Source organism: Sarcophilus harrisii, chromosome 6 (genome assembly GCF_902635505.1).
Source record: "Sarcophilus harrisii chromosome 6, mSarHar1.11, whole genome shotgun sequence".
Classification (NCBI taxonomy): Eukaryota; Metazoa; Chordata; class Mammalia; order Dasyuromorphia; family Dasyuridae; genus Sarcophilus; species Sarcophilus harrisii.
Genome location: NC_045431.1, coordinates 78711985 through 78724204, shown reverse-complemented (window position 1 = coordinate 78724204; position 12220 = coordinate 78711985). Strand labels below are relative to the sequence as shown.

Sequence of the window (12220 nt, the reverse complement as noted above, 5' to 3'; positions counted from 1 at the left end):
TGACCCAGTAATACCATTTTTAGTATATTTTCCAAGATAATTAGGGGAAAAGAAAAGTAACCTATATATTCTGTTTATAGCAGCTCTTTTTGTGGTAGCAAAGAAATTGCAGGGATGCCCATCAATTGGGGAATGGCAAAACAAATTATGATAAATGATTGTGATGGAATACTATTATGCTATAGGAAATGATGAGCTAGAAATGATCTTAGAAAAACATGATAACACTTGCATGAAATAATGAAGAATGAAATGAGCAGAATTAAGAGAACATTGAATATAATAACAGAAAGTCTGAGCAAATAAGTTATTTTGTTTATTACAAATATCCAAATTAACTATAAAAGACATATGAAGAAAGACACTATCTATATCCAGAGAAAGAACTGATAAACAGAAGTTTGTATAAGATAATTTTACATATGTATGTGTATGGGTGTATACCTATTAGACACCTATTTGTATCTAATGGTAGCCATCTTTAGGGTAGAGAGGGAGTGGGAAAAAAAAGTAAATATATACAATGATTTTGTGATATATTTGAAAGGAATAGAAAAATTTGCATGGCTGATTGGCAATTTCATGTGAAATCATCTTTTTATTGTATTATAATTGTTTCATTCTATAAATTAAAAATAATTTTTAAAAATTAAAAAAAAAAGACTGATAGCTATTCCCTAAAAGATAAGTCATCAAAGGAAAGCAAAGGGCAATTCTCAAAGGAAGAAAGCCAAGCAATCAACCACAATATGTAGAAATACTGCAAAGCAGTAATAGAGAAAGGCAAATCAAAACAACTTTAAGTTTCTACCTCAAACCTTTCGCAGATCAGCAAAGATGACAAAAAAAGGAAAATGGGAACTTTCGGAGGAACTGGGGGAATACAAGCACCCTCATACACAGATAGTACACAGAAAGTAATGATATAAATTGGTCCAGTCATTCTGCAGAGCACTTTAGAACTGTATCTCCAAAGCTGTCATACTATATGTCCTCTGACCCAGCAATATCCACACTAGATCTAAACTACAAAGAGATTTTTTTAAATGTCACATGTATACAAAAATATTTCTAGCAGTATTTTTTGTTGTAACAAAGAACTGTGACCAGAGAAGGTGCCTGTTAATTGAGAAATACCTGAATAAATTATAGTGTATGAACACAACAGAGTACTATTTTTCTATAAGAAATGACAAACTTTTGTCTCCGTTTCAGAGAAAGAGAGAAGATTCAAACTAAATTAGAGGAAGGGAGCAGAAGCAGTAGAATAACTTGTATAATAACTACAACACTGAAAAGAAAAACAAATTTGAAAGGAGGAGCTTAAACATGAAAATCTCTAAGAATTCTTTTTAGTTCTAATAGTCTGAGATTCCAAGGTGGTTGAGACCATATTCCTTTCTGTGGGCACACTTAAAGGGCTTGCTGGTGGAAGGTAAGCTATTGTTCAATCATTCAGTTGTGTCCAACTCTATGTGACCCTGTGGACCATTGCACACCAATGCGGTCCGTTAGGTTTTCTTGGCAAATATACTGGAATGGTTTGCCATTTCCTCTTCTAATAAGATAAGCAATAAAGATGTGTTAATAATTACCTTTGTTCTCCATTTTGATTTCAGTTATTTATACCCTAGAGCTGGAAGGCTTTTCAAAGACCATATTAGAACATAGATTGTTAAGAATCCAGAGCCAGTGTTCTTTTTTCTCCCTCCTGAGTATGTAGACAACCATTGGAGACTTGAAAGGAACCTGAAAAATGGTCTGTCATGGGGAATGACTGAGTGAACTGGGATATTGATGAAATATTACAGCACCGTAAGAAATACAATGAACATGGGGCATCCAGAGAAACACACCAATAGCTGCATTGAGGCAATTGATGTTTGTCCTTCGTTCTTGAGGAGGACCATGACCTCAGGGGAGTGATACCATGGCACTAGGTAAGAAATGAATACGGTGAAGAGGAAAGAACACTATACTTGAGTCAACGGGACTTTGGTTAGAACTGACTCTGCCATTTATTTACTACCTGTGTTATCTTGGCAAGTCACTCCACTGTCTAAACCTCAGGTGCTCATCAATAAAATGGAGAAATTTGACCAGGTGAACCCCAAGGTCTTCCACCTCAAGATCCATAATTTTATAAACTGATATAGAGTGAAGCGAATAGAACCAGGAAAAGAATTTATATAATGACAATAATATAAATGGAAATAACAATAAAAAGACACCAAATGCTCTGTAATTGTAATGCTCAATGTTGGCTCTGGGAAAGAGATGAAAAAAAAAAAAAAAAAGCAGCTCCCTGTTTTGTTAGAGCCGGAGGGCAGAACTGTGGGCACAGAATGGTGCAATCCCATTAGACCCCTATGTAGCTGTATTGGTTGGTTTTCTGTTACTGTTTTTCTTGGTTATAAAAGAGGATTCTCATGGGCAAAAGAGAGAGAAGAGAGCTGCAAAAACAAAAGGCATCAGAACTTGTTTAAAAGGTATTTTAATTGCTATTGGCGACTTGGTGCCAACTCACAAAGAGAAGCATAACTAACTTAAGGACCCAGGGTTCAGTCATGATTATTATTTGCTTTCCTGTTTAGTCTCGTAAGGGGACTCATGTTTCCAACATCAACAAATTAATTCCTATTAAAAAAGAAGTGAAATTGAAAAAAAAATCTTAAAGGTCAACAATCAAGACTAAATCCTCTAGATTACTCACTTTCTAACATTAATTAAAAAAAAAAATGAAATCCTCTGGCTACTGGTCCACATTAACTAAGAAAACCGAGCCAGATTTCTCTGGACTGTGATGTCCAGCAGTAAATTGAACCAAGTTAACATCTAGTGATAAATGTCTTATTGCACAGTGTAGAGAGATGAGAGTTACCAACAAGGGAATACTCAAAGCTCTGAAAGAGCCATCTTAGAAAATAATTGATTGGCTCATGGTGCCTTTACCAAATCATTTCTGATCTCAAGGCTATCAGTGTGGAGTGAAATTACATTTCAAAGAAAGGGAATGGTTCCTGTTGTTATTTACAATCTCTTCATTTTTTTTCTCTTGCAGGGGCTTATATGGCATTTCCTTTCTAACCTTACTACACAAATGTCAATATATTAAATGTTTATGTTTGTGACCCATTTCCTGGCTGCAGATCATGGAGACCAGTGAGACTCAATGGATTCTGAGATCTTTGGCACAAGGCTGTATACATTTCATGACATATCATTTACAGGTAGGAATTTTAAATTTCTAAATTTTTGAATTTAAGAAATTAAAATTTCTAAATTTTTCTAAATTCACTAGAACCCAACCACATACATAAAAAAGCACATTTTTTTCCTGACTTATTCTTACAAATATCATAAAGAATCCTTCCAAGAGAACTTAATCTGCCACATAAAAGCATGGTCAATCGTGATGTTGCTTTGAAAAAGTTGTTACCATATATCAGATTGCTTACCATCTAGGAGAGGGAGTAAAGGAAAGGAGGGGAGAATTTGGAACACAAGGTTTTGCAAGGGTCAGTGTTGAAAAATTACCCATACATGTTTTGAAAATAAAAAAATAAAAAAATTATTACCAATATAACATGTTACTGAACTAAATTTTTAGTGACTACATCTTTTGAAGATGTTCAGGCTGCATTAACATCCTAAAACTTGCTGACTTTCCAAAACCACTCTGAGAGGGTCCAAGTGCTAACGTACCCACTCATTTCTTTTTCTGATCTTAAAGGAATAAGGACATAATGGCAGCTATATCTGAGACACATCTAGATCTTTATTATAAGTTAACAAAAAGTCAAATATGCAAAGAGGGAGTGGTTACCTTTGTTCCTTTATCATGAACATTCATTTTTTACTGTGAGCTAAGAGCAGGGACTATCTCTGATTTTGTATTTGCACCTCTTAAGCTCTCAATGCATTTTCCCATTCATTCATCTTGTTCTACCCTAGTGAGCTGACCTGAACATGAAAAATTTCTTGACAATCAAGAATATTAACCATTGGTTTATAATTTTTACTTGTTATTCTTTAAAAGAAAATAGGATAGATTTCATCCACTTAGGACATTTGAAAGCAATGAAATGGGGGTAATTCATGCAGTATTTTCAAAGCATCTGCTATTATGAGGTACTATGGTATGCAGGTTCTAATAAAAGATTTGGTTCTTACTCTCACAGACTTTTAAGTCTAGAAGACATCACCTTTCAAGGGTCTTTTTGACCCTATCAAGAGAAGCTGGGTCAGTTACTGAGTGGACGAAGGGCTAGAGTTTGGGTGAGAATCTCTATGCTGGCTGATTCCAAGCATAACCAAAGTATTGCCAAGCCCCAAAGTTAAACAGGTCAGGGAATAACAAGAAACAGGAGACTAAGGGTCTTAGGCCACCCTGGCTGTGACTTTTAATATACCACAACTCCAATAAAAAGCCCTCAAAAATTGGGATGATGCTGGATGTTGGCTACTGGCTCTCATGCTCATTTTTTTTTAACCTCTATAGAGTATTTTAAAAAAATAAGTTAAGGATAGTCAAATTTCTCCATACCTTATATTAGGCAGAATTATATTTTAGGTGTCACTAATTTTAGAATTTAAAAGATCTGCACAGAATATTATATACAAGAGCTTCTTTCCTGAACAGGAAAGTTACTTTTGGGGCAATAAGGTGGTATAAAGCAGAGGACTGCTATATGACAGGCTATTTATTCCTCTCCTACACTAAACCGCTTTTCCAGCTAGAACCATTTCCCCAGGCAACATCAACTTCAGGCCACTACCTCTTACACAACAAATGGTGATGGACCAATCCTTTCCTACCCACCTGCAGGAAGTGATTGTGGAGCCTTGGGGCACTCTTCATGTACAAAGACCACATTCACTAGCTAACACAATGAATGCCATTTGGGTCACTGCAGACATATGGAGCGTTTCCTTCAAGCTGCCAGAGAGAGAGTATCTGAATCCGACTGCTTGAGGGAGGAAAAAACCGAAGGCAGATGTTGTTTAAAAAAAACAAAAAACAAAAAAAACAAAAAAACAAAAAAACAACCAAAAAACCTGTCATTTTAGATTGGCTAGCAAATATCCCAAAAATTTTTCAAGTGGGAAGAAATTACTATGTGGGAGGGTATTCTTTTTAACTAATCCTTTTTGGGTGGGAGTTTTAAAAATTTTTGAATGACAACATCCTGACAGTGGAATGAGTGAGTCAGGGTGCAGAATGAGACCTATATTTTTTTCCTTTTTTTAAAAATTAAAACTTTTTATTTTTCAGAATATATGCATAGATAATTCTTTGACATTAACCCTTGCAAAACCTTGTGTTCTTTCTATTCCCCATCCCTTTCTCCACCCCCTCCCCTAGATGGCAAGTAGTCCAATATATGTTAAACATGGTAGAAATATATGTTAAAGCCAATGGCATACATATTTATACAATTATTTTGTTGCACAAGAAAAATCAAATCAGACTGGAAAAAAATGAGAAAAAAATGCAGGCAAACAACAACAAAAAGTGAATATGCTGTCTTGTGAACCACACTCACTTCCCACAGCCCTTTCTTTGAGTACAAATAGCTCTCTTCATCACAAGATCATTGGAACTGGAGACCTATATTTTTTGAACATGGTTACTACAAGAAGTTGTTTTGCATGGCTATACATTTTGGTTACATTTAAAAAAATATTTTTGCTACAAATGTGAGGTGGAAAGGGGTGAGAGGGAAAAAAAACAAATGCTTGTAAATTGAAAAATTAATCAAATTTTAAAATTCCATATACCATTTTTAATGATATATGAATGTTATGGAATATAAGAAATGATCAGCAGAATGATTTCAGAAAGGCCTGGAGACACTACATGAACTGATGCTAAGAGAAATGACAGAACCAGGAGATTGCTGTACATGGCAACAAGATTATATTAAGATCAATTCTGATGGATGTGGCTCTCTTCAACAATGAGGTGATTCAGACCAGTTCAAATGGTCTTGTGATGAAGAGAGCTATCTGCACCCAGAGAGAGGATGTGGGAACTGAGTATGGAACACAACATAGCATTTTCACTCTTTGTGTTGTTTGATTGCATTTTGTTTTCTTTCTCATTTTTTTCTGTTTTGAATCTGACTTTTCTTGAGCTGCATGGTAATTGTGGAAATATGTATAGAAGAATTGCACACGTGTAATATATATTGGATCACTTTCTGACTGGGGGAGTGGATGGGGGGAAAAGGAGGGAAAAAAATTAGAACACACGGTTTTGTAGGGGTGAAATGTCGAAAATTATCCATGTATATATTTTGAAAATAAAAAGCTTTAATCAAAAAAAGAAAGAAAAAAACTTTCCTACATTGAAAAAAAATTCCTGAATGCCATAGCTAACAATGACAATCCAGTATGTTTTGGGCCACATAGTCACCTTTGAAGAGGCTCACAAATACAACGATATGTTGGGAGTAGAGAAGGAAAGGAGAGAAAGGAGTCACTTTTAAATATTAAAAATTCATCTCATCTTTGACATTTACTTGCTGGATGCCCATGGGCAAGTCATATAACTTCTCTGAAAGTAGTCTTCCCTTCTATAAAATGAAGACATCTGTAATACCTGCTTCAGTGAATTGTAATGAAACTCTCATTGTAAAATAGATACAAAGCACTTTTGCTTTGTCTTTGCAACAGAAAAATTTAAATAAAAAGTTTAAAAGAGTTTAATCTTGCAATTTTGAGAACTTCAACATAGCTTTAAGCTAGACTCCACTGGATTTCTTGTATGGAACACAACAATAATTTGTGTACCATATACAGATTTCTGAGTCTTCAGGTAACCGGTGATATTTTTTAGGACCTAAAACCAGACTAGGGGAAGTAACAAACAGCATTATGGGATTTAAAAATCTTTTATCCATATAGATGAATTTAAAACCTCAAATGAATTAAACCAATTTAAATTTTCTTTTGGGCTAGATGTATAATGTCAGTGGTATAGGGAACTCTCAGTGAAGAAATTTTTCACATCACTAGAGAATGGCACCAATTTTTCATCTTAAAATGCCTCAGGCATTGAAATACTGACTTGCCTAGAGTCACAGCCAATTAAAATGTTAGAATGAAGATGGCAGATCTAAGACCAGTTCTCTATACATTACACTAAGCAATGCTGATTTTTTTAATATTAATTTTAAAAAATTTAAAGCTTTTCATTTTCAAAGCTCTATGCATAGTTTTCAGCATTCACCCTTGTAGAACCTTGTGTTCCAATTTTTTTCCTTCCCTTTCCCCCATCCCTCCCCTAAACAGCAAGCAATCCAATATATGTTAAGCATGTACAATTCTTCTCTCTATATATTTCCACAATTATCATTCATGCTGATTTTTCAAATACTCCATAGGATTATAGGTCTACAGTTGGAACAAATCTTGGGGGTCATCTAGGCCATATCTTTCTATTTATTTGCTATATGAGGGAAAATATCACAATATTATCATAACCTATTAGAATAATGCCTTGAAGAAACAAATATTCTGATAAGCATGTATTAACTTGACTGGAATTTTCTCATTTTATTGAACAGTGCATGGATGAAGATAACAGCAGAATCACAGAATCAAAAGCAAAGGTCATTTAGAGCCCAGCTTCTTAGACTGTGATTCATAAGCCCATATGGGGTCTCAAAACTGAATGTGGAGATCATTAATGTTTGATTTGTGTACCTTATATCTATATTCCCAGCATCATGTAGAAATTCTTGGGTGAAAAGGGGTCATGAGTGGAAAAAGTTAAAAAAGCTTTGATCAGAGAATTCTGTACCTCAAGAGGAATCCCTTACCTCATTTTTAGGACTTTCAGGGGTATTTACTACTCCCAAGGCAGATTACTGTTCTTCTTTTAATAAAAAGGGCAGAACACAAGGATTTTACATTTTATTGAAGGAATTCAAATAAAAAAAACATAGTGCAAGTGTATGACATTTTAATAATCTTGGACGACCAATATAAATATACTTGTATATATATATAATCTAGCACTGCCATAGAAGGTTTTAGTCTATGTAGTCAAAATCTTCTGGAATTCCAAAGTTTTTATCAATTTTACTTTCTTCAAATCCAAATTTCCTTTTGGCCCAAGATTTTATAGCAAATATGTTATCTATAAAAAAAAAGAAATACTTCAGGATAGATGCAGTCATAAGAGGTTTCAAAAACATTTGTCTAGATTGGCACCTGGGCACTAAAAGTAATCAATAATTATAAAATATTTTCTTTCAATTGCAGAATATTGTTGATGATGAATTAATAAAAACTTGTTCTTGTATAGATAAAAAATCAAAAATATATTCTGCGGAGAGTAAAAAGAAATTTACAATAAAAATATAATACAAGAAGCCAATTACTTATAAATTCTTAATTCATGCAAGACCAAAATAAAGGAATGGTCATCGATACTACCTTACCTTTGACAATGTTCTCTATCACTCCCTTCCTCCTTTCTTCTTTGCATTAAAATGTTTTTATTGATATTTTCTGTTTCTTATATCACTATAATAATGCCAAATGCCACTCACCTTCCCTTTCCCAGAGATCTAACCCTTTTTTTGAAAGAGGAAAAAACTAACCCAACACAATTAATATGATGAAAAAGTTCTGAAAATATGTATGTGTCATATGTAACAGCCATGGATCTCCCACTTTCATCAAAGAGTAGGTTGGAAATGTCTTCTCCTATATTTTAAATCATCACACATATTATTTTTTGTCATCTAATTATGTCAGTCATGTTTGATTCTTTATGACCCTCCTTTTTTGTGGGGAGGGAACAGACAGTTTCTTGGCAGTGATACTGGAGTAGTATGCCATTTCCTTCTCCAGCTCGTTTTACAAATGAGGAAAGTGAGATAAAATAAGGTAGTCTAAGATGTTCAGAACTAGCAAATCTGACAGCAGAGAACTATTATGTGCCATCCCATAATCATCTGTGAAATCCTGTTGGTATTAAGACAATAAAAGATTAATAAGGTATTTCAAGAAATGACCAGGATACATAGAAACTGGCGTCAAGTTAAGAATGTAGCTGTAGAAAAGTAAATATTAATTTCAGAAAAAAAAAACAAGTTTTAGATTATAAAATTATATTGAAAAAGATGGGTCCGTGTTTGTAGCTTGACAAATGAGCTCAATGACCATGGGGGAGGGTCCTAGAGAAATGGGGCTGAGTTTTATAAAAATAGAAAAAGGATGTAGTGGGATGGGAAGTGAAAGGTGGGATGGGGTAATTGACAGAACATTTACCTGTGAGTTAGCAAGACCTAAATTCTGATTCTGCCTCTGACAAATGCAAACTGTGTGATCCTAAACAATTAATGAACCTCTGGATGGCCTAAGTGACTCTAAGATTATGAATTTGCAGAACAATTGTGTAAAGGGAGCTACCTCATCAAGGAGCTGTGGGTGCTGGGAAGTAAAAAAAAAAAATTATTTAAGAGTGTATGACCAAAAGGAAGAGGTTTTTTTTTTTTTTGGGGGGGGGGTGTAAATTGTAATCTCTCCATGATATAGCAGAATGGATCAACTTAATTCAAAACAGAGGCACTGATAAAATCTTCACTGGCTAAATTCTTTTTTGCTATCATCCACAGTCACAAGCACTAAATGATTTCTTGTCAAGTTCTCATTCTTTCCCTCTACTCCTCCCCTACTCCTCATCTCTATGAGTGCAGGGAATTGTGTGTATTGGTCATCTCTCTATCTCCCACAATGTCTTGCCCATAGCAGAGGTTCAGAAAGAATTTGATGAATAAATGAAGACAATCTTAGAATGTGCTAATTATTATTAGTGTATTAATAACACTATAACAAGTGGCTACTATTTGTTGAATGACTACATTATACATAGCAAAATACAGGGAGAAAATGAGGAATGATAAAAATGGGACAATTTATTCCTTTATTAAGCAGTCAATACATATTGATTAAATGCTTGTTATCAAATGTGAAAACATGTCAAGTGTCCTGCAAAGTTTAATGTAGTACATAAATGTTAGGTGTAATTATTATTAGTCATTTTGATGTGCTAGTGCTAAGAATAAGAAGAAAATGCAAAAACAGACCCTGCGCTCAAGAAGCTTACATTGTAATAGAGGAGATTGTATGAATACAAATATGTGCATATGTGACACAAAAAATTAGGTTTCTTTTGTGCCCTTTTTATTAATTTTTATAGAGTGTATCTGGACATTTTATGGGCTAAGAAATTCCAAGTGTAGAAACTTCTACTAATGTAGAAAGCAAATCTTATACAATAGAGAATTTTTAGATAGTTGTCTAATGGCAGTTAAGGATTCAGGATTTGCTCAGGCTCACACAGCCATTTCCAAAGTAGAACCTGAAGTTTTCCTGATTTAGAGGCTGGCCCTCTATGCATTACATAAGCCTACTTCTCTACTTAGCTTTGAGAAATTCTGTAATAAATTATTCTTGTCTCATGACTGACAAATAGTTTAGGGAATAGCATAATGTTAGTTTTCCTTGTTAAATGTTAATAGCAAAAATACCACTCTAAGAAATATTTTATGACATAAAACATGTAAGATATTGCTTGATATAGTTCTAATTATATTTATAGTGTTAAGCAACCTGATATAATGGCTCACTTAAAAATGATTATCTGTGATAGTGATTTTTTAAACACCATACTATATAAAGTCAAGGTAATATCTTTGGGACATTTTTAGTAAAAGGGGAGATAAATTCCATCTAATACCAATGAGATTAAAGGGATTTAGTTTGGTAATATGCCATAATTAAGATTTTATTTAAAAAGCCCAAGTCTGTCCCAGTTGTACTGAGCATCCTCTCTCCCCTTTGTATCTTTGAGAATCTTTTTTTGTAGCACTTGTTTATGTTGGGAGGATCAAGTTGTAAGCACAAAATGGAATTTTTTTTTAGCAGTTACTACTGTAGATTCAAAAATATCCACCATCCCCAACTTGAAATATTCTAGGCTCTTTACCAATACAAATATGGTGGACGTAATAGAAAAGAGAAAGGTTTAAGCACCATTTCTCCAAACATAATTCTGAAAGTCATCATGAATTCAGAACTGTTGAATTAAGAAGCATTTAAGTCCTTACTATGTACTAGGTACTGTCAGTCATTATATGTGGGGCAAGACAAAATTGAAATAGTCCTCGCCTTGAAGGAGCTTGCACTGGGGGAAGAAGAGGAGGAGAATACAAAATAAATAGAAGATAATTTAGAGGACACTAGCAAATGGGGAGAAGGAAAAGATTTCATAAAGAAGACAGAGTCTAACAAAATAAATGACATGGGAAAAGCTGGAGTATATCTTTATAGGAATCATTAAATATTAACTGAGAACTTACTTTATACCTAACTTGTACTATAAGAATTATTGGGAAATTGTTTTCTATTTGTGACAAAGATATGCAAAATGCCAGATTTTCCCCTTTCCAATAAAAACAAAATATATGTGATTGACTATACACTTCCCAGGTAGTGCAGTGACAGAGCAATGGGCTGGAAACTGGGAAGACTCATCTTCTTGAGTTCAAATCTGACCTCAGACACTTATTAGCTATGTGAGTCATTTAACCCCATTTGCCTTAGTTTCCTCATCTGTAAAATGGGCTGGAGATGGAAATGGCAAACCAATTCAGTATCTTTGCTAAGGAAACTCTAATAGGGTCGCAAAGAATTGGATACAACTGAAAAATGTTTCAATAACAATAACATACACTTTCTAAATGAATTAGTGGGGTTCAGTAAGTAGAGAACTAAATTTAGGGTTGAAGGACCTGGGTAGAATCCTGACTTTCTCACACTATTTACTACCAGCAAGTCTTTCCCCTTATCTTGGTCTTAATTGCTTTGTCTCTAAAATGAATGAGTTGGATTGAGTGGTTTCTAGGCTCTTTCAGCTCCAGATCTTAGTATGTAATTCTTTTTTAACATCAATATCTAGATTTTTTATATCAGCCTACTTCATATTTTCTACAAGTTATTCAACTGATACCAAAAGAATTGCCCCCAAGAAGATTGTAAAATTGCCAATAACAGTAGGGATTTTTATCAATATTATTTATCATTGGTTCTAGTGATTTATAAGTATTAAGTGTCATTAATAATTATTAATTCCAGTAATATTTAGACAACAAACGATTTTCAAATTACTTCTGTTGAGACAGAGTAACAAGTTATCTCTACC

The 12220-nt window shown here is 34.1% G+C and overlaps 1 protein-coding gene across 1 annotated transcript in view; it reads right to left on the bottom strand.

Moving 5' to 3' along the window:
- Nucleotides 1–7905: 7905 nt before the first annotated feature.
- MND1 (meiotic nuclear divisions 1) overlaps nucleotides 7906–12220 on the bottom strand; it is a 101274-nt gene continuing 96959 nt past the window's right edge. Inside the window, exon 8 of the mRNA XM_031944082.1 lies at nucleotides 7906–8146. Within this exon, the coding sequence (XP_031799942.1) occupies nucleotides 8040–8146 (107 nt within the window). The 3' untranslated portion in view covers nucleotides 7906–8039. The remainder of the gene's footprint in view (nucleotides 8147–12220) is intronic.